Raw genomic sequence first — 23416 nt, 5'->3', positions numbered from 1 at the left:
ATCTTTTCATGTGACAACACTGAAGAAATTACACTCTGCTACAATGTAAAGTAGTGAGTATACAGCCTGTATACCACAGCCATTAATGTCTGAACCTTGGCAACAAAAGTGAGTACCCCCTTTAGTGGAAATGTCCAAGTTGGGCCCAAAGTGTCAATATTTAGTGTGGTCACCATTATTTTCCAGTACTGCCTTAACCCTCTTGGGCATGGAGTTCACCAGAGCTTCACAGGTTGCCACTGGAGGCCTCTTCCACTCCTCCATGATGCCCCACAGATGCTCAATAGGGTGTAGGTCTGGAGACATCACCTTTACCCTCAGCTTCTTGTCAGGGACTTGGTCCATACAGACGACTGTAACGACCCAGAGGGCCCAAAGATGGTGTTCAGGAGTTATTACGCATTAGCGGAGTTGGACAGGGCCTGGTGCAGGACAAATGCACTCCCCAGGGTGTTGAACACCTAGGGTTGTGCAGCCACATACCAGGGCCCTTACATAGCAGCTGATGTTGTCCAGAACAAAGCAAAACTTGGTGATATTCAGCAGGCACCCTGGAGCAGGCATAAAGTATAGCATTAGAATAATGTGCAGGATGCTGCAGGCTGGGAGAAGGAAGCTAAGCAAAGTAAAAGCAGAAACATAGCAAGCAAATGGGACAGAGTGAGCAAATGCGGACAGAGCAAGGAACAGGGAATGGTAGACCAAGCAAGAAACATAGCCAGACAAGACATACATGTACAGGACACAACAGAGGACAGGGAACAAGACAGGGAACACAGGGGATGGAGTGAGGACGCTTCTCCTTTAAGCAAGGATAGGATATCTTAAACTGGGACATGGGGCGAGGAAAGAGGAACCGAAATCCTCAGATGATTCAGGGAAAAGAGGACAAAGGTACATTAGAGACATACACACACGAATACAGGAACTAGCCTAGGATTAACAATTGGAGTTTCCGTCACATCATATGGCCATAGTATGCTTAGCCCACCACTACGCCAAAGTACTTTAATATTCGGAGGGTCCTAGTGCTAAACCCTGCCTACTGAATCACTAATAAGCTAAAACTGAACAGAATAGAATAGAATAAAACAGAATAGAGAAGGGCATACCTTTATTATTATTATTATTATTATTATCTTTTATTTATATAGCGCCAACAGTTTACGCAGCGCTTAATACAATACATAAATTCAAGGGATATGACAAGACAAGAATTGACAGACTAAGACAAACCGATACATTTGGTGGAGAGAGCCCTGCTCGCAAGCTTACAATCTTAGATTGCAGACTGAGACAAACATAACAAACGGGTGGGGCACACCTTATAAAGGAAACAGAGCTGAAGCAAAGAGCAGAACTGGGACCAAGGAATCAGAAGCACAGAACAGAACATATGGAAAATCCAGGAATGGATTACAGCAAAACGTGGGAACTGAGGCAGGGCAAGGAAACTGAAGCAAGGCAAGGAAACCAGAGATGAGCAGCTCCGCAGCCTGAATGGGGCCTAACTTAGAGCGGCCCTTACACTTCTTTATCAAGGTAGTGGTCATCTTGGAGGTGTGTTTGGGGTCGTTATAATGTTGGAATACTGCCCTGCGGCCCAGTCTCCAAAGGGAGGGGATCATGCTTTGTTTCAGTATGTTCACAGTACATGTTGGCATTCATAGTTCCCGCAATGAACTGTAGCTCCCCAGTGCCGGCAGCAGTAAAGCAGGCCCAAACCATGACACTCCCACCACCATGCATGACTGTAGGCAAGTCACACCTGTCTTTGTACTCCTCACCTGGTTGCCGCCACACATGCTTGACACCATCTGAACCAAATATGTTTATCTTGGTCTCATCAGACCACAGGAACATGTTCCAGTAATCAATGTCCTTAGTCTGCTTGTCTTCAGCAAACAGTTTTATACTATCTCCCTAAAATTTATAAACATCCTACGAAGCCCCCTGGTAGACCCATAGTCTCTGGGCATAGCATTGGGTCCCTCTCTTGTAAATTATCTGAATATATTGATTTCTGCAACCAATTGTTAAAAATTGTTTTAGTTACCTTAAAGATACCACAAGCATCCTTAGAACATTAGAAGAGGTATATTGGCAAGAATATTCCACATCTTTCTTAGTCACAGCAGATGTCACATCACTTTATACAATAATTAATTATGATAAAGGATGTGAGGCCATTGGTCATTTTTTAACCAATTCACAAAAAGATTTTATTTTAGAGGCTATCAAATTGATTTTAAATAATAACTACTTTTGGTTCGGTGACCGCTTTTATTTACAATTATACGGCACTGCGATGGGCACTAGGTTTATTTATTCATGTCATATTGGGAGGAATCTTTTATTTACAGTGGACATGCCTGAGGGACAAACCTAGTGTCTTATCACAGATATATTGATGATGTATTTTTTATTTGAAGAGGTACAGAGCAAAATCTTTTAACTTTTTAAAGTATCTCAATTCAAACACTTGGGGAATAATACTCACCTCAACATATAGCCGTGATCAAGTCAACATTTTAGACTTGGATATTTATGTTGAAAATGATCAATTAAAAACTAGAACCAAAAAAGTGGACGTCAACGGCTACATAGAGCAAAAAAGCTGTAATTTCTCCCCGTGGCTTTCAAATGTCCCCAAATCCCTATTTGCAATGATGGAGATCTTTTAACTAAAGCTTGTGAAGAAGCAGCCAAAAGAGACAGACAGAGTTTAATACTCAGTAATATTCAAACCCCCACACAGGATTTTAACAAACAGATTCCTTTTATATGTAATTTTAGTTTTAATAGTCACCGTGTCAAAAATATTTTTAAAAGACACTGGTCTATTTTACAGAAGGATCCCGATTTAAATAGGATCCTGTCTAGTGAACCCAAAATTGTGTATAGGAGTGCACCTAATTTAAAGAAGCACCTTATTAGCAGTTACATTAAAGAGGATCCCAAGAAGCACTTTCTTAATGACTCAGTAGGCTTCTTTGGCTGCAGTATCTGTTTGGCTTGCAGATCCACGGGAAGTGGGAAACATCACATTTCAACGTATAAGACGGAAAACATCAATATCACTTTTAAAATACACAACTTAATTACATGTTATTCAATGTCATATACCTTATAAAATGTCCATGTAATAAGTGTTATATAGGTAGAACCACTCGTCCATTGCATACCCGTATAGAGGAACACATTAGGAACATCGGAAACGGCTATGACAAGCACAGTCTCTAATTTTGTACCATTTTCATTTCCTAGGTATTTAACATATTGTGCCCCCCCTTACACATGTTCCCCGGATGTGAATTTGCTTCTTTCACAGACAGACTGTATTTTCGATCACAGGATGCATGCGCGAAAACCGCAAACTTGCAGATGAACAGACTTTTGGTCCACTCAGGTTAGCGTATGTATACGGAACCAGGAAGTGGAATGAAATTGTTTGCACAGTTTAAAAGACTGGAGCGGCAAGACAGCAGGACCAATTTGAGAAAGCCCCAAGGTGAAACGCGTTATTGGAGGATCACAGGGGGGACTATTTTTCACTTGAGTATTGCATTTGGATTATGTGTTTTTATTTGTAATATTGTGTTTAAAATAAATACTGCAGTTTGAATATTTTGCACATTTGGCATTACTGGCACATACTGCATCCTTTGCACATATTGCTCAGTTTTGCACAATACCAACAACGCTTGGGGCGGCAAAGTGCCTCAGTCGGCTCCATTGTAGGGCCGGCCCTGTGGGCAGGCGTGTGTGAGGGCAGTGTATATGTGTTTATATGGGCAGGAATGTGTAATAAATACTAGATAGTATACACAGACTAATAAATGAGGTTGCTTGTGATTGTATCATTTAGCCTTACTTCACAAATCTTTTTCATCCTCACCTCTAAGTGGCCAACTTCTGTTGTATTGTGTTGAAGGCAGCTGTAAAAGATCACTAAGATAAAAAAGGAAGACAATGATTAAGGGAATGTGGTTTGATCTCCAAAACCTATACTTTAGTGGTATGTTTGAAGGAAGACCATACTGGCAAATTGGTTAGTTTTGTAAGCACTAGCTACTTTGTAAAGTCTACAGTAAAAAACAAGAAACAAAAAAAAAACAGGTGTGGCATCAGGCGGCTGGCATAAAATGCCATGTCATAACCTACAATTGTATTGAACTATTGTCATCACATAAATGAATCATAATGTAATGAAAAACAAAGCAAACATACTTTTATAGAATGTTTTGCTTCTTTACTGAATGCCACACTGAAAGAAAATATTTTTCCCAGTGGAATTGTTTTTTTAACCTTTTGGTTACACATCATATGCATGTGGTTCTTTTTTCTTTGCTCTGTAGTAAAGAGTTAATGTTCTAGCATACAATGGAATTTCAGCACACACCTTTATCTGTCTTTTGCATTGATTGGCTAACAAACAGACAGATCCGGTTTCCTTCCCAAAGCAAGCAGAGAAAGCCTTTCTGTGTAAAAATACGTTCTCTTATTCTTTTTTTCAGCTGCTTTTTGTCGCTAAAAACAATATGGAAATGGACCGCAGGTGACAAAGTTTCATGGAAATATCTTTCTGGACTCTGAGGCCCAGTGTCATCTTCATAGCTACTACATCAGAGATACGCGTGAGTTGTGAGGTAACATTTTTGTGTTCGATGCTTGACCACACCATCATGTTTCTATCTCTCACTTTTTGGTGGGTTAACTTTAGCCTTTGTGCTGTTCTAGAATTAGAATATCATACTTATACTGTCATGGGTAAATCGGATAAACAGGAGTTAATCTCTAGTACAGGTTTAGCCACCATATATATAATTATTTTATAATATAGTCCAATCGGGTGCAATGAAATAATTCACGTGGCAAATCTAAAATTTATCGTTTTTCATTAATTGGCATGTTTCTGCTGATTGCTTCATAATTGCTTCTATATTTTCTAAATCTGTATGATACATAGGACATTACATGATCTAACATTATATATACATACATATACATACATACATACGTACATTTTTAAGAACTCTTATTTTGTTAATAAAGTACATAATTTTCATGTGATTCTCAATACCTTCTTTCTCAATGATTATGTAATACAGTGTTTAGAAATAACACTATCAAAGGGCTTGAATTGACTCAAATCCTATAGACCAGGGGTGTCCAAGTTTTTTTTCTGCAGTGGGCCACTTCATCAGAATTGTGGGCCGCACTCATTTTTCACTGAGAGAAAATATGGCCTTTAATAAGATATGCAGATTAAAATAAAGAAAATTACACAAAACCTTTCCTTTTCCTCTCACTGTGAAGTAACAAAAGACCCTCCCACAGGTAAGCAGCAGGGCCATTGTGATCACGGTTGCCCTGCCTGCAGATCTCATGCGGGCCGTACCTCAAGGTCCGGTGGGCCACGTTTGGCCTGCGGGCGGCATGTTGGACGCCCCTGATATAGACCAATATTTTTTTTTTACAATGGATTTTGTCACCTGTTAAGGATTTACTTACCAAATCACACATGGAGTCTTCCTGGGGCCATGCCTTGCAGTTTATACTGCAATATATTAACCATATTGACCAAATATTACCTTCACACAAGCCTCTTTCAAAAAAGACCAATACAAAGTGTTGGTAAGTTATATACCACACATTCCATAGTGGATATCGCTAAGTATAAAAAACATTAACTGCTGTTCCATCATAGTTTCTTTGTGATGAAATATTTAGGATATTGTGTCTCTAGTCTTACTTCACAATCATCAGACATTTACTATATTGGAATAGTGTGCTCAAAAACACAATACAAATGAGAATTCTGAACAAAGATTTTTTAGGGTACTCAGATCAGACCTGAAAAACAATCCATTCAAAATATTAACACTACATACAGCTTGTAGTTTAAATTAGCCACCTATTTTTATTGTTTGTAGATATTTGGCTTAATCCCTTAAAGATAATATATGTAATATTTAGAGAGCCGTCAGTTTACTCCCCGGGATATAATATGCTTCACCTCAGTAGGAAGATTTGCCCCGCAAACTATAATGTTAGGGACAGAAAAGTACGAAGTTACTTTATAGAGAATGTAGAGATAATTATAAGTGGTATCTTTAAATAATTTTTTTGTTGTTTTTATCTTCACCTTACCTTTTAATTTACCCATATGAAATGTTCTTAAAAACAGCAACACCATTACAAAAACAAGGCTACCAGGGCATTTTTCTAATATTAGAATAAGTGTGATTAAGTGACCTTAATATCACATATATTAATGACTCATACTTATGAATTCATCTTTATTATGTACAGAATGAACTGGGGAATATTCCAAGGTTTGCTCAGCGGAGTTAGCAAGTTCTCCACTGCGTTCGGCCGTATCTGGTTATCTGTTGTCTTCATATTTCGACTTCTAGTTTATGTGGTGGCAGCAGAGCGAGTATGGAGTGATGAGCAAGGGGACTTTGACTGCAACACCAAGCAACCAGGATGTACGAATGTTTGCTATGATCACTATTTCCCTGTCTCACATATTCGACTGTGGGCTCTTCAACTTATTTTAGTCACCTGTCCATCTCTCCTTGTAATAATGCATGTTGCCTATCGGGAGGACAAGGAAAGAAAATACAGGGAGAAGTTGGGAGAGAACTGTGGAAGACTGTATGTGGATACAGGAAAGAAGAGAGGAGGTTTGTGGTGGACTTATCTCATCAGTCTCCTAGCAAAAGCCTTGGTGGATTCTATATTCCTTTATGTCTTTCATCACATCTATGAGAATTACACTCTTCCAAACGTTGTCAAGTGCACCATTGACCCTTGTCCAAATATTGTTGACTGCTTTATATCCAGACCAACTGAAAAAAATCTCTTCACTCTCTTTATGGTGGTAACTACTGGTGTTTGCATCTTACTCAACTTGTGCGAGATGGGCTACTTGGTGTGTAAGAGATGTCACGAGTGCCTTACCCACAAAAACATGTCAGCCAAGGAGAAAGACAACAATGTCATAGTATATCTTCAAAGTCAGGAGATCTTCCATAACATCAATAAGATGAATGAGGAAATGGACAGACTGCATCCATGCATACTTGTGACACCACCGGAGACTAAATTGTCTTGAGGAAGTCAAGTGACTGTCAAGACCACATTTCTAACATAAATTACAATAATGATTATAAATAACAACCTCATCTCTTTTTTAAATGGACTATGCGCAAGGCAGAATCATATTTGGCAGTGTTAAAATTGCCTCTGGGGTGACATTTTCTGCTTTCATGCTTCCCAAGTGTCATTTTATTTTCCTTAAAGTTTAAAGGTTGTGCTCATAAAGTGGATATCAAATGTAATTGCAAGGATGACTTAAAACACTGAAATGTCACAATCAGTTGGGTAAAGGCTCAACCTTTAAGGGCAATATTGAATATTTTATTACCATATGTAATATTTTCATTTTGTTCCAATAACCCAAACTCTTGTAAAACTCCAAGAAAGTCTTCACCTTGCTAATCCGACCTGCATATTTTAAATAACAGGATATTTCAAAGTAAATATGCTATTGACAATACTAGTAGAAAAACTTAAAATACAGGTATACATTTTTCAAAAAAAAGATCAGAACAAACAATTCTTGCTGCCGAACATTTATAAACCTATGTTTTCTATTATTTTTAAATACATAAAAACTATTTTTTTACATGGCATGTTTGAAGCTTTATATATCCTGTAAATACGCAGGTTTCAAAGTATAACAAACTTGTTTTATTTATTTGTTGCGGTGCAATTATTCTTATGTATCATTTTGAAAATATATTAGCAATGTTTTGCAAGAAATAAATACATACTTATAAGACATAAATCTTTTGAAACAGCTAATTATGAAAAACCTGTAATCAAAGGCTATTTTATATACATTACATTATCTACTATGGTTTATTTGCTCACTTGGAATTTTCTAATGTAATTTATACCGTGTGCACCCACTGTGTTGATTTCTTTGTAATACAGCTTTTTTAGTATTTTCTTAGGTCAATTGTTCCTGGATTTGAGACTTTACAGCAGAGTAAAATGCACACTAGATGGGACAAGTGGTCCTAATCTGCCATCAAATTATATGTTTCTCTTAAGCCATGTGACATCACACCACAACCATGTGTTTATGGACCTTGCTGGAACAGCAATATGCTATATATTTAACGTTACCCGTCCCTGGAACTTTAGTGCCTTGCCCAAACCCTGAAAAACAGTCCCAGACCATTATCCCTCCTCCACCAAACTTTAAATTAGGCACTATGAATTCTGGTAGGTAGCGTTCTCTTGTCATCAAATCTGGATTCATCCATCAGACTTCTAGGTAGTAGAGCAAGGCTCATCACTCCAGAGAACACATTTCTATTGCACCAGAGTCCAATGGCAGTGTGCTTTAAATTCCAGCTGACACTTAGCATTACGTATAATGATCTTTGGCTTGTTTGCAGCTGCTTGGCAATTAAAAAACATTTCATGAAGCTCTCAAAACACAGTGCTTGTGTTGATCTTGTTTCCTGAGGCAGTCTGTAACTCTATAGACCAATGTATAAATAGCAGAACAGCACTCCAATATTTCTGGTGCTTGAACTGGGTTCTACCAGCACCCCAAAATATCACAAATAATGTCGCTTAGCTCTCCAGTAGTTCACAGGCAACATTTCTTTTCTTTTCTTTCACAGTGTTTATCGAGCCATGGCAAACATGTAAATGCAGTTTATATAGCAAAAAAACAGGTTAATTACAACACTCATTAACCATGTGTGCAATTTAAAGTGACAATGCAAACATCAGATTAAAACAGGTGATTCCATGCACGTGGGAAGATATTCATTTATAACAAAGTAATACAATTGCATCAGTATTATTTTATGATATCTAGAGAAACAATATATATAGTGTCCAATATAAGTGATTCTTATTGGCAAAGTAACAATTGAACCAGGTGATTCCATACACATGGGAAGATATTCATATATAACAAAGTAACAAATTGCAGCAGTATTATTTTATAATATATGAAGAAACAATATATATGTTGTGTCCAATATGAGTGATTCTTAATGTGCAAAGTAACAAATGATACAGAGTTTACTTAAAAAATAAAGTGCCACACACATTTAAAACCATTGCTTCCAGAGATAGGACTAACATAAGTTGATATGCAGAAATCAAATGCTATTTAAGACAAGATATAAATACTTCTTAACAATTTTATCAACACCTGGTATTCCTTGGCAGCCTCCCATCCAGGTACTAACCTGGATCACTACATACTGTATCACTACATACTGAGCCAGTCACTGATGGTGGCACAGCATAACTCCCACCACTAAACACTGAACATGACATTGACAATCGTACAGCATAATTCACATTATTCTCATACTGTAACGTTGGTAACTGAGAAGGAACCCAAGATGCAGTGATGGGTGTTCAATATCAGGATTATTCAGCAACAGAATGGACAGGTTGATAAGCACCATTTAGGTAACCAGGTCTTTTCAGAGGAACAGGAATGTCAGGTAAATAGGCAGAGAGACCAGAATAGTAGGATAGCAAATAAGCTTTTAGAAATATACTGCTCACAGCAGTGAGCTCAGCAAACACGATATACGAGTACTGAATGCATTCAATAGCCCCGTCCCCAGCTAGGGAAGTCACGGACAGTGCATCCTTCTGTTGCCATGGAGGCAAGGGATAAGAGGGGGCTTGGGGGCCATGTCCTCCTCCTGGCAAATGAAGAGGACCTGCACAGGAGGAGGAGTCATCATGAGCACCCGCTACACACAGGTGCTCTGAAGAACCAGAGGTGGCCGTGGTAATTGCCGAGTACCCGCTTAGCACGGGTGCTCGGGAGACGAGCTCCGTAGCGGAACGTGACACATACACCTTCTGTGTAGGCCTGCAGGGATGGGACTACAGACAGGGACCAGGGAATTTACACAAACATGCGATAGACATAAAGCTTTCCTCACTAACGGCCGATAAGGGATTTAAACCCCTAGATGGACTGACTGTTTTTTATCTGCCATCAAATTCTATGCTTCTATGTTTACACATGCACATATTTCCTCTGTGTGACACCTGTGATGTCCCATATGAAAAGTGAGAGAACACGGGTATCAGATGGGATTCTATTAAGAGGAAAGGATAGGGTAAGGATGCACAGTTATTCTATACAAAAACTTTCAGAAAAAATGCTCAGAGGATTCTTTGTACAATCAAAATCCACAGGGTACTTGTATAAAACCTAGCCTTTAACCAATAATTAAAAATCAACGAATTGTTAAATGTTGCATGATCTTGCAATCACTTAATGAGTTTCAGTCGTTAACATGGATTTACTCAAAGTAACAGTCTAACTAGTTACAAAATTAAATGTAGTTAAATTGATATGATAGATACCAGTAGACTCATAAATAATTAAATATATATTATGGATATCCATTCACACTTCAGTCTATTGAGACATTACAACATTTTTAAGATAATTTAATAAATACCAGTAAATATATAAATAGCTAAATAAAAAATAAAAATGCCTCAATCGTATATATAAGATATTCCTCAATCTTCTTAGACTTTGTGAAGGTGTGCATTATTAGCCTGCAATCATATTCTACTAGTTATTATTCAATTGGATTGTTATTTCTATAACTTGTAGTGAACGTTTGGTGTCCCTAAGATATTTGGGGAGTGTGACCACCAAGTCATGTAAATAGTGGTCTATTCAATGAGAAAACCTATGCCAGACATTATCGATCTACCTGGTGGATTCACAAGTGTATCTTTGGTAGGTTACAGAACACTGGTGTTCTTGGACTACAAGGGAACCAACTTCACAAAATCTATACCATTGTGCATCATCCAGTTTTATCGTGTTCATACCTTCAATTGAAGACCCTAGACATCGAGTATATAATTAGTATTAGCAAAAATGTGAATATACGTCTGGCATTCAACACCATGACTAAACATCCAAGACGTTTCCATTTCAGATGGATAACGCATGCCAGCACTATGCAAAAAAGAACAGGTTTTGTTTGGTCAGGTGTTTGTGGGAACAAATCTAGGGAAATTGAAAACACTTTTTAACCCACAATTCTGATGGACAGTTATGCTTCCCTAAAACTGAACTGCCATGTTTGTCACCCATACCTGAATACATTGTTGTTTAAATGCAGGGTAAAGTGATGTCTCCATATGTAGGTCACAAAAACAAAATGGTCACCATAGTGTATTTTCGTATATATTCATCTGGGTCATATTAGCACATGCTTGAGCTCAGTGTGCTGACAAACATCATTGCTTTCATTATACCTTGCAAGTCCAGACTGGAAGCAAGAATCCACCCAGGGCATAAGCAGAAGGATCATTGCATGACAGACAGAATTTGCCAAGTTCATGAATTTCTTAGTTAAAATCTAACATTATCAATCATCAAGCATTAATGTACTTATTTCTAGATAGTACTGCATTCTTTGAGGAATGACCCGTAAAAACACACAAGAATCTTCATATGGGAGAGTACTTCTTGAAAGTTTTAAACACGGAGAAATAAAGTCTGTTGTGCACTTGGATCAAGAATAATCATCAAGACAATCTAAATAAATTTCTGATGTTGTTTGTTGTTTAAAGCATTGTTTGCACCTCAATCTACTGTTAATAGTAAGCATTTCGGGAACCACAGACACATCCCAAAAGTGTACAACTGAGAACCGACGGTACATAAAGTGACGGCAAATAAGAACCATTCGGCCCACCCAGTCTGCCCAACTTCTGAATACTTTCCTTAGTCCCTGGCCTTATCTTATATCTACCACTTCTGTTGGAAGACTATTCCATGCATCAACTACCCTTTCAGTAAAGTAATGTTTCCTGATGTTACATTTAACCTTTTGCCCCTCTAGCTTAGGACTATGTCCTCTGGTTGTGGCAGTATTTCTCCTTTTAAATAAAGTATTCTCCTTTATCATGTTGACTCCCTTTAAGTATGTAATGTTTCAAATATTCTATACTCGGCTATTGGGTTTTTATGCCCTAGATGCATTACTTTGCATTTATCCACATTAAATGTCAGTTGCCAAAGTTCTGACCATAATCTTTTGTATGTATAACTAAAGACACATCTCATTAAACCACACGCATTGCTCACACATGCACACAGCTATACAGAGACAGAGGATTTGCCTCTAAGATCACAAATATACCTTGAGGTAATACATAGTATACCGAATTTTACTGACTGTGAAACTCTGTTGTCCTACTAACATTGTTGCCACCTGTCTCCAGGGTCTTAATAGCTTATTAGTCTTGTAGCCAGCTAATAATAATTATTATTGGAAAAACTTAGTTGATGCCAGTCCTAGTTAGTTGCATCTTCATATCAATTCAATAGAAAATATGTATAAACGCAAAACATACAAATGGGTTAATTAGCACAAACTATCCCAACTTCCCCTGGGCACACATTCACAGAATATTGGCTGTTTTCCATCCCTCTGTTTGTTTATTTCTGCGTCATATCTGATATTTACAGAAAGAACCTGTCATTACAGGTCTCTGAAAACATTTCTCAAATAAAACGAATGTAATGTAAATAGATTAGGAACAGTTGTGCTAGTTGCTGCAATGGTATTTAAAAAAACATACAAGCCCACACAGCTATGTAAATTAATCCATTTTTTTATTGCATGGGTGCATCTAAAGTTGGACCCCAACTCCTAGGAGAAATCAGAAGTATACAGGTTGCGTAGATGAGTTCTACATCTTTAGCAAAGACACAAATATTGCTTTGTATAAAGGGGGTTTAAACATTACAAACAATATATATACTTGAAAGAAATGGAGTTAATACGGATTTTCCCTGTCTTTCAACCCAGAAAAAGAGTTCAATCATTAATGTCACAGGCAACACTTTCTAAGTGTTAAAATGCAATGGTTGCTAACAAAGTGATAAATTGTTTACTTGGTCTCTCCTGTTGCTCAATCTTGTTATATTGAAATTTGGCAGACTGTCAAGGGGCACAGTTGCAACAGTAACAGCTAAACTATTACAAGTAACTCACCAGAAGCGCTGGTTTAGGGGCAACTGTAAACAGGTTGAGAGATGTCCTGCTCATCCACCAATATTTTTTACTTGTCACAGATGAGTGGATGAATGGATATCTCAGCCATGTATATAAAATCAGAACTACAAAAATTGTCCAGGCTAGCATACAGTTGGGGAAAAACTCCCAAGGGTTGTCCTTCATAACGAATAGCAAAGTCAATACATTGAAAAACTTTGGAAACTCCCAATTTAATGAGCACACTGCTTTTCCATATTTACAGTAGCAAACAAAACAGAGGGATGTACAATGTGTGCTAAATGTCTTTAAGAAAATACTATAAGCTATATATATATATCCTAATAAAACCAGTTCAAAGCACTAGGAGTCAGCAAGAATTTAGCTGCTATTTAACTTTACAGCAAATAAAATAACAGATGATGAGCAAATGTCCTTTGAACCATAATTCACTGCACAAATGGGAGTAGTTAGCAGTCTGGATTGCAGTGATTTTTTTATCATTTTGTTTTTTTTCTTTATCTAGGTTAAAGGGACTGTTCTTCTCGATTGAACTCAACAATTTCATAGGTATGGAAAGGTATAGATATTTTGTTTCAATGGCAACAACCTTAGTTTTTAAAGGTTTCGTTGATTAACCCCTTTAGAGCAAGAGTTTTTTTCCCCATGTTTGCGCTAAATAACTAGAGCAGTTTTTGTGTTTTTGCTATGTCTTTATTCAACTGTGATTGCCCATTAACTCATTTAGTGCACCCCCACAAAATATATATTGGGGGGGTTATGGACAAGTAGGGCTTTCTTTTGAAATAATATTGACATGCATCGCTGTTTCTTTTTTAAAAAATGCAATATGCTAGTAACGGCCAGAAAAAGAAAAACTGCTAAACAAAAGTATGTATTTTTTGAAAGTTGACATCCCAAAGTATTTTTAACACTTTTTTTAACCATTTAACATTGCAGAAAAATTTAATTTTTTTCATTTTCAACAAACGCATTCTATCCAAACACAGTATTTCAGTAAATGTATTTCCCTGTGTACATTATATCACTGAAACAATTTGTGATTTGTATTCAAAAACACCCCCTGAGTACAGGCCGAATCCATATGCATGGGTAGGGCATGTCTTTTTGGCACTGCAGGTTCAAAATTTGAAAATGCGCAGTCCAGTTTTCAAACATGGAGATCAGTTTGCTAGGCCAATGTCTCATTTTAGGCAAGGTAGAAGTCTCATATCTGAGACAGCTAAGGGAATCTGGTTGGAGGCATATTGACCTGTTCTGAGTGGATATGTGAAGGAACAAAAAAAGGTCTTGATTTGTGTTCTGTAACACCCCTCGAGTACAGCAATACCCGGCATGCATGAATAAGTCATGTTTCTCCGACTTTGTGGAGTCAAAACTTGAACATGTACATTTCAGTTTTCAAACATAGAATTTTGACAGATCAGTTTACTGGGCCCATGTCTTATTTGAGACACAGTATAGGTTCCAGTATTACTAGAACCCCAAAAAACGATATATTCTCTAAAAACACCCCTGCATCCTTTTCTGCATCTTTTTCTCCTGTCTTCTCCCTTCTCCTCTATCTTCAGTCTTCAATTGGAGGATCGGGAAAGACGTTACCGCAGCTTCGCCATTTTAGAGGAAGTTGTCGCGTTATGAAAGAAAATTAAGGATTGAAGATTGATAGGTAGAAGAGAGAAGAGAAGGGAGAAGATAGAAGATGAAGATGCGGAAGTAGAAGTGGTTGGCAGAATCGGAAGTCAGCAGAGAAGATTTAGAGAGCGTGAGAGAGAGAGTGTGATAATGAGAGTGTGAGAGACTGAGTGAGAGTTTGAGTGATTGAGTGAGAGTGAATGTGGGCACCTGGCAACAAATTTAGGTCCCAAATTAAAAATGCCTCCAAATTTACAGCTGAACCGAATGGCCAGGGAAGGAAAAATGTTACCTGAAAAGAATGGGCCACAAACAAACCAACAAATTTATCGGAATCAGTTTTGACCCATTTGCACATATCTACTTTATAGTGTTAGGGATGATGATAATATTAGGTCAGTGGCTATTGAAGTGAGACCGATTGATGATTCATGGACAAAAAGGTCATTAATCAGTGATCACATAGCATTTTATTAGGTTAAACAAATATTGTTTTTAAATTGTTTTAAATGTATCAGATCACTTGTAAGTGACAAATTTAAGCCACTGACATTGATCGATGAGTCCAATCAATAATCAGTAACCTAAAATGTCCCAAGTGATCAGGTAATAATTGTTTATTACATTTTTATAAATTACCTCTTTCTTTCTAGGGCAGGGTCATCCAGTGTATAATGAGCAGATCCTTCCTATTGGCCAGGAGTTATCTTTTTATCACCTGCCCACTTTTGAACTGCAGCAGATCCTTAACTCACAGCAACTGACCTGGAAGCACTCTTGACTAATGTGGAGCAGAATAAACCCTGTCCCTGAAGCTGCCGCTAAACCAGGGATTGCAGGGAGGAGCCTCTATGATTGCTCCTGTAGGAGTGATCAAGGGCTCGTGGGGCTCTTTTTGGTGTTGCTGGTCTGCCTGGAAGCAGCAGCAGTGCAGCATGAAAAACGGGTATTAGCCCCTAAAATGAGGAGGCATTGAAGGGGTTAACGCTGCACTGTCGCTCTCATGGAGCGATCAGGCCGCAGGGGAATGTTGAGGGGACTCAAGCAGCAAACAGTCCCCTTCTCTGAAGCTGCCTGTTGCAGCTGGGAATGCAATCACCCGTTTGTTGGAGATTGTGCGTTAAGCCCGTAGAAGGCTCGGGGTGGGTGTGCTGGTCTGCCAAGACAGTCAATTGTGGTGACGTTGGGGCATTTTTTGGCGAGACGTACCAAGTACGGCACAGCCACCAGACGTGAAGGGGCTAAACCTTTGAGAGGAAAATAAAATGGCATCTGCTAAGGTTTTGTTTGCTTCAGATACTAGATAATGCAATTTATGTCTTATCAGAGTGGAACAGCTCCTTTATCTGCAAAAGTGTGGCTAATACCCTTTACCAAAAAACTACGGTATGTTTTATGTACTTATAAGGCCCCAAACAACAGACTGAAAGTAGAAAAAAACATTTTATAAACCATAAGCAGTCATATGTTATACTGTAATAAACAAAGGGAAATATACAGCTGCTCAAGTAAAATACTAAAAATGAGTGGTAGGCCATAATTTTTGCATTAACATTCCAATCTAGATGATTGATTTTCCATTAACTCTACAGAACAAGGCCATCATAATCAGGTAACCTGTAATGGTGTTGTAACTTCATTTTAAGTGTAACTTCATTAAGATTATTCCGTTTACGCTCATTTTGAAATTAATGGACATCCATGCAGAAGAACAGTTTCATACTCATACATTTTTATACACTTTCATTCAACGTCACTTGAATGTACAGGTGTTGTTATTAGTGAGAAGGGAGAACAATACTTCCAGCGCAATGCTGACACAATTAAAGAAGTACCCCCATGCCCTGCATAAGCCTTATAAACAAGCTAACATTATTGTCTGCAAAAGAGAAGAAGATGGAACAGTCTATCTGCAGTAACTTGAAATCTGAGGTATTCAGTGTGCAAGGCAGCATATACAAGGAGTTAAGTGGTTTTAAAGGATTATGGCTAGACCATTGTTCTGTGTATAATGTATTTGTTTTTAAGGTGTTTCTGCTTTCTTGTAATGTGAGGATAAGTAATGTAGCATTGTTTAAAAGATGAATACTGTGAAGCGAAACATCTAGCCAATCTCAGTCAATCTTCACTAGGTATTAAAGTGCCGGAAATGAATCCTGGTTTGTTAGCTCACATTTCATATATGCATGATATCAGAGTGTAACACAAGAAGTCATAATTTGAATTTCTATAAATGAGCTTGCAGCAGAAAGACAGGGACATTGAACACAGCAGATATGTTTTTAGAAGATGTTTAACTTAGCAAACAAAATAGACATGTTGATGAAAAACAAACACATAAAATAACCAAAAATAGTTTAGGAATTTTCATAATGCACTATAAAAACATTTTTTTTGTACATTTTATTAACATTAAATAATGCAAAATAGGGGCTATTACATTTATTTATACTGCACCAGCAGATTCTGTATTTCTGTTACTACAGGAGAACATATCTAACAAAGATAATTTCAAAATATCACACATTGAGATGTATTGGTATACAACAGGGCCCTATTCTTGGAAGTTTACAATATACTGGGTAGTTAAAGGAGAAATAAGACAGTATGAGGGGACTGTTTAGATGAGGATGACTTAGTTGTAGTGAAGACAATAGCGAGAAATGCGTTGGGTCAGGATCTTAAAGGCAGGCTTGATAGATGGCTTCTTTAGGATACAGGTCTAGGTCTTACCCTCCGTAAATTGTATGTGTCATCTGAATAGGCAATGCATGAGTTAAATCCTGAATACACAAATGGAAGTAGTAATAACAATAGGAGAGAGAGAAATCATGAGAATGAAGAGGGCAGTTAGGAGAGCACTTGCCTATAAGAGCTGAGACATGGTAGTGTGCAGAGTTGTTATGAGCTTGATAGGTCAGGAGTTTTAATTTAATTTTGCAGGGCACAGGGAATCAATGGAGTGAAAACTGTTATATAGGAATATTAGTCAGTGTTCAGGATGGATTGGAGTGGATGTCAGTAGGGGGTTGCAATAAGGCAGCTTGGATATCGCAAAAGAATAGATTAGAATTTTGGTTGTTTCTTGTGTGAGAAAGTAACAATTTTGAGAGGTGTCTCTCAGGTGAAGGCAAAATATTTGTACAGTGAGAGAGTTAGAAAGCATGACGCATGTGTGTGATGGACATGTAATGGTTGTCCCCAATACTTTGCATCACTAATGGAAGTTATTGTGTACCACCATCAGTCCTTCTGCTCAGTTCACACAGTATATTATCCAGGATGTGTGCTATTCATCAATTATTACAAAGTATATATATATATATGTATATAAATAAATAGGATAAAGAACAATTGACCTGCTTTTGTCATATATTAATTCACTGTATTTCCCATGTTCTGTATGGTTTTTTTGGAAAAGACTACAGCTAAGAATATCTCAAGATTCCCAACCATCTAATCAATGAACCATCTTCATCACTTTCAACAGAGCTTTCAATTATTATTATTATTATTATATTATTTATGACTGGTCTCAGATTAAAACAATGTTTTACCCAGTTGTGGTTTTCGCCCCATTATATATAATGTTCGCAGACAGCTGCATATTAACCATTTCCACTAAACAACCATAGCTGGGGGACACTGTAGGAACAATATATGGGGGGGGGCACATTAGATACCACAGTCAAAACTGAGGGGGGGATTAATAATTCCCACTATTAAATCATACCATTGAAAAAAACATAAATATACATACATATACAGTATATATATATATATATATTCCGGTCCCTCTGATGTAACAAAATGAGTGTCCACTTATCTATCGGATCACTCAGATTACCAGCCATGGCTAAAGGTTTGAATCTCACCTTCGCGGCAAACCAATCCTTGTCACTGGCATACCTCTACCCCTTCGGCAGTTCCATGTATCTACTACCATCCATAGGTTCACCGTATGGGTAAATACACAAATGGTTGTAAATACATATGGGGGGTAAATGTTCCAACCCACACCAGCCAAAGCACATACCGTATTGGCTCGAATATAGGCCGCACTTTTTCCCCCCACTTTAAGTCTTTAAAGTGGGGGTGCGGCCTATATTCGGGGTCTAGCGCCCGACGCCCGGGACATGCAGTCCCGGGCGCCGGGCAGGCAGCGGGGTTAGGATACAGATCCCCCGCAGCTGTGCAGGGGACCTGCATCCTACTCCCCGATACGCTCAGACAGCCTCCCGTGCCAGCACTTCCCACGGGGAAGGGGTTAAAGGCATACAGATTTCATTCACAGACTATTCACGTCCAGTGGCTGCTCTTTTAGTGGGGGGCTGTGTCAGGATTCCACCCTTTCAGCCAGTACCCTGTAGGCTAACGAGCTGACCAGCTGCCTCTACTTACCTGGGTGTAACCCTTCTCACCCTGGAGCACCCAGCCCTAATCATTACATACAGCTGAGCCTTGTTTCCTCGATTGAAACCTGCCTATTTAATCCAGCTTTGCCCTTCAGTCAGGGCCTTTGCATTGAAGTTTGTGGACCATTTTACTTTGGTGTGTGGTTAGTGATGGCAGTTATGCTGTACCACTCTCAATGTCTGGCACAGTATAAAGTGATTAAAGTTAACCTGTACCACTGGCCAGGTATATTTATTTTTAGATTTTTTAAATTGTGCAGGGGTTGTTAAGAGTAAACGAACAAACAATGTGTTTAAAGAGAAGAAAAGAAAAGATGAAATAAAACAATAAATGGGAAGTCATAATGATCATAAAAAATCAATAATAAAGTGAGTGAGATATCAAAAAATATCTGATCAACAAAGGATGCCATTAACGTGGGGGTGAGGGTAATGTGTATGATGTAATGACATGACTCCGTCCCCAAGGGCAGGAGAAACAGGGTGTGGGATGCAAGTGGTGGAGCCAGGGACAGCAAAATTAGGTTTTGCTTAAGGTGGCAAAAATCCTTGCGCGAGTCCTGAAATAGGGTGGCTTAATAGGATAATAGAACCAATTTCCCTTTGACCAATTCTTTCCATGGGCAATTACAAATCCTAACATAAATATCTGAATCTCTGTTAACTTATGGTCATTCTATTATTTAAAAATAGTTTGTATATATTAACATGGGTTGTATTTTAGATGATTATAGGTGAAGACTATAAAGGGTATGGATGACATGTTGGGTATGTGCTACCATTGAAACACTGCATTCAGTCTATAAATATTGGTTAGTGAAGTTTATTATGCCTCGCTTCACTTTCCTATTTAACCCCTTCAAGACTGGGACGTACCTAGTACTTCCTGGTCATATGTCACCGCCAGCCCGGGACGTACCAGGTACGTCATCGATGATATGAACGCTGGGATCGCGAGGGGCGGCTTCTACTGACCGCTGGGTGTCCCCAGCGGTCCGTAGCAGCCACTCCCCCTCAATTAAAATATTTAAATAAATCTGCGGTCTTCAAGGGAAGACGAAGTACGAGGACGCCGGTCCTGAAGGGGTTAAATGAAATATTTTTACTCCCTGTTATACAACTTCATAATTTTCCAAAGTCTATGTATTTCTATAGCATCTAAGCAGACAAATGCATTCCACAGTTTACTCCAAAACAGTGGGAGAAATTGTATGCAGTTGTTTAAAAAAAAAAAACAATAAAAAGTAAAGTGTTTTAAAAACAAGTAACCTGTTAAAGAAAGTATAGTAAATAACTTTATCCAAACTGGCAGGTACATTGTTCTAACAATATCTCAACTCAATTTATGACTGTCCCTAAAGGTTGACACATTACTAGCAAACACATTCTTGATACTTACAGTTTATAGACAACAGAATGTCAAGGACAGAAGGTAGGGTTCTTGTCAAAACAGCCCAGACATACAGGTTTATAATTCTCCAAGTTTTAGTGTAAATGTATAACTCTTTATAATACAAACTGGTAAAGACTGTCATGTCCCAAATTAAAAAAAAAAAAACATGTGTACATATTTGTATTTATATTGTATGCATCCCTTTTAGATTTGTGTTGGACAGGGTTAATCATCATAATTTTTCTGTTTTGGGATGCTATCTCATCAGGCTGTATACTGTTTCATATGGCCTCATCTGAGCCACTACTAACAATTTAGCGAACAAAGCCTTTTTTATGAAGCCACTTGATCTAAGTCTGTAAATCATTTAATTTTCCAACAGGTTGGAAAAAGGGTTATACAGTTATTAAATAGAAGAGAAATATCTGTAGTCGGCTTTCCTTAGATTACACTATATATATATATATATATATATATATATATACACCACCCTTCAAACGTTTTGGGTCACTTAGAAATGTGTTCGTTTTAGAAAGAAAAGCACATTTTGTCCATTAAAAGCTGGGCGTATTTTTTTTTTCTTTTTGTACCCTTCGTTCTCATTTAATGAACCCACACAAGTTACATAGTTTTATTTTCCAGGACAAGAAGGACTTTCTTTTGATACCATTATTTTGATAATTTCATCTAATTTTCTATGATAACAATTTGTCACCAATATTTACTAATCAATGAAGAATAATAAATGATATGATAGATAGAGAATTAAGCTTGGCTAGTAGCATAAATGGCCAATTGTGTTAATCAAGTGAACTCTACTCAGGAACTGGGGAATCATGACTGCTGCGGTCCCTGTAATACACTACAGTAGTCACTACAGCTTCTCCAATCCACTCTACAACAGTACATTTTCTGCACTACAAAAAATATGAATTAACTTGCAGTATGGTAGGTGAGCGATGAGCATTAATCTCAGCCTCTGCTAAGCTAACTGTCAATGTCTCCCACTCCAACTCTCATCAGTCTGAAACTTCTGCTACTGACAAGTTAAAATGGCATCAGTACATTTATATATCTAATGCTTATCCCTTCCCTTGTAAATGCTGATCTGCCAGAGTAAAAAAGTAATGAAAAACTCCCACAGGTTGTTGGATTCATTAATCACAGCCATTACCATCATGTTTTTGGCTACTTCTACTACTTTATTCATTGATATGTACCCTCCTATACATAGTCCCTCCCACTTTACCTCATTAACGAGTGCCAAAATGGCTTGTAACGGAGAACAAACAGCTTGTAATGGTGGCTACAAACTTTTGCAGTTCGTCTTCATCTGTTTCATCTGAGATGGCCCTGGTTTTTGCTGATTTGTACAAATTTAGTTAAAAATACAATTTGTACGAAAACAAAGTCTAATAAAGAGTCATGTGAAAAAGAAAGTTTAAACCGGCCATGAACTCTTTTGTATACCAATGGGAGGCCATCTGTCTGAGCTAAAGCAACAGGACAATGGTCCCAAGCCCACCAGCAAATCTACAACAGAGTTGCTGAAAAAGAAAAGAATACAATGACCCAGTGAAAATCCAGACCTTAAGAAAGATGTGCATAAATAAATGCTCCCAAACCTCAATGAACTAAAGCAACACTGTAAAGAAGAGTGGGCCAAAATTCCTCCACAACAATGTAGGAGACTGACAAAATCATGAACGAAATGAATACTTCAAGTTATTGCTGCTAAAGGTGGTTCTACAATCTATTGAACCACACAAAAATTAAAACCACAAACTTTGACAAAGGCCGGTACTTAGTTTTTTACACAGGGCTTCTCCATTTTGGCTTTATTTTTGTTAAATAAATCAAGACACTGTGTAATATGTCATGTGTTCTTGTTCATCTGTGGTTGTATTTACCTAATTTTTAGACCTGGTAAGTAACAGATCATTGTTATTATGCCCTGATATGTAAAATGATATAATTGTTGTAAATATTTTATTATATCTTTTCATGTGACAACACTGGAGAAATGACACTCTGCTACAGTGTAAAGTAGTCAGTGTACTGCCTGTATAACAGTGTAAATTTGCTGTCCCCTCAAAATAACTCAACACACAGCCATTAATGTCTAAACCCTGGCAACAAAAGTGAGTGTACCCCCAAGAGGAAATGTCTAAATTGGGCCCAAAATTTAAATATTTTGTGTGGCCAGCACTGCCTTAACCCTCTTGGGCATGGAGTTCAACAGAGGTTCACAGGTTGCCACTGGAGTCCACTTCCACTCCTCCATGACGACATCACAGAGCTGGTGGATGTTAGAGACCTTGTGCTTCATCACCTTTACCCTCAGCTTCTTTAGCAAGGCAGTGGTCGTCTTGTAGGTGTGTTTGGGGTCATTATCATGTTGGAATACTGCCCTGCAGCCCAGTCTCCAAAGGGAGAGGATCATGCTCTGCTTCAGTATGTCACAGTAAATGTTGGCATTCATGGTTCCCTCAATGAACTGTAGCTCCCCAGTGCTGGCAGCACTCATGCAGGCTCAGACCATGATACTCCCACCACCATGCTTGACTGTAAGCAGGACACACTTGTTTTTGTGCTCCTCACCTGGTTGCCGCCACACATGCTTGACACCATCTGAACCAAATAAGTTTATCCTGGTCTCAGGAGACCACAGGACATGGTTCCAGTAATCCATGTCCTTAGTCTGCTTGCCTTCAGCAAACTGTTTGTGGTCTTTCTTGTGCATCATCTTTAGAAGAGGCTTCCTTCTGGAACAGCCATGCAGACGTCACGGGGGTCCTGGTGTGAAAAATTGCATCAGGTCCCCCAACTTCCACAGTCTGTGCTATCATTGCCCC

General features: G+C 38.2%; 1 protein-coding gene across 2 annotated transcripts; it reads left to right on the top strand.

Annotated features, from left to right (window-relative positions):
- Nucleotides 1–4451: 4451 nt before the first annotated feature.
- Nucleotides 4452–8018, top strand: LOC128472786 (gap junction beta-5 protein-like). 2 transcript variants are annotated; one of them, XM_053454736.1, is made up of 2 exons: nucleotides 4452–4637; nucleotides 6316–8018. In XM_053454736.1, the coding sequence occupies exon 2, from the start codon at nucleotides 6317–6319 to the stop codon at nucleotides 7121–7123; it is 807 nt and encodes a 268-aa protein (XP_053310711.1). In that variant the 5' UTR covers nucleotides 4452–4637; nucleotide 6316; the 3' UTR covers nucleotides 7124–8018. The 2 variants fall into 2 exon arrangements, with proteins under 2 accessions (XP_053310711.1, XP_053310710.1); XM_053454735.1 differs by having other exon boundaries at nucleotides 4452–4649.
- The last annotated feature ends 15398 nt before the right edge of the window (nucleotides 8019–23416 follow it).

The sequence above is a fragment of the Spea bombifrons genome, chromosome 2, assembly GCF_027358695.1.
Source record: "Spea bombifrons isolate aSpeBom1 chromosome 2, aSpeBom1.2.pri, whole genome shotgun sequence".
NCBI classification, from domain to species: domain Eukaryota; kingdom Metazoa; phylum Chordata; class Amphibia; order Anura; family Pelobatidae; genus Spea; species Spea bombifrons.
The sequence above is the reverse complement of the archived record's forward strand: the minus strand, read 5'-3'. Positions and strand labels throughout refer to the sequence as shown.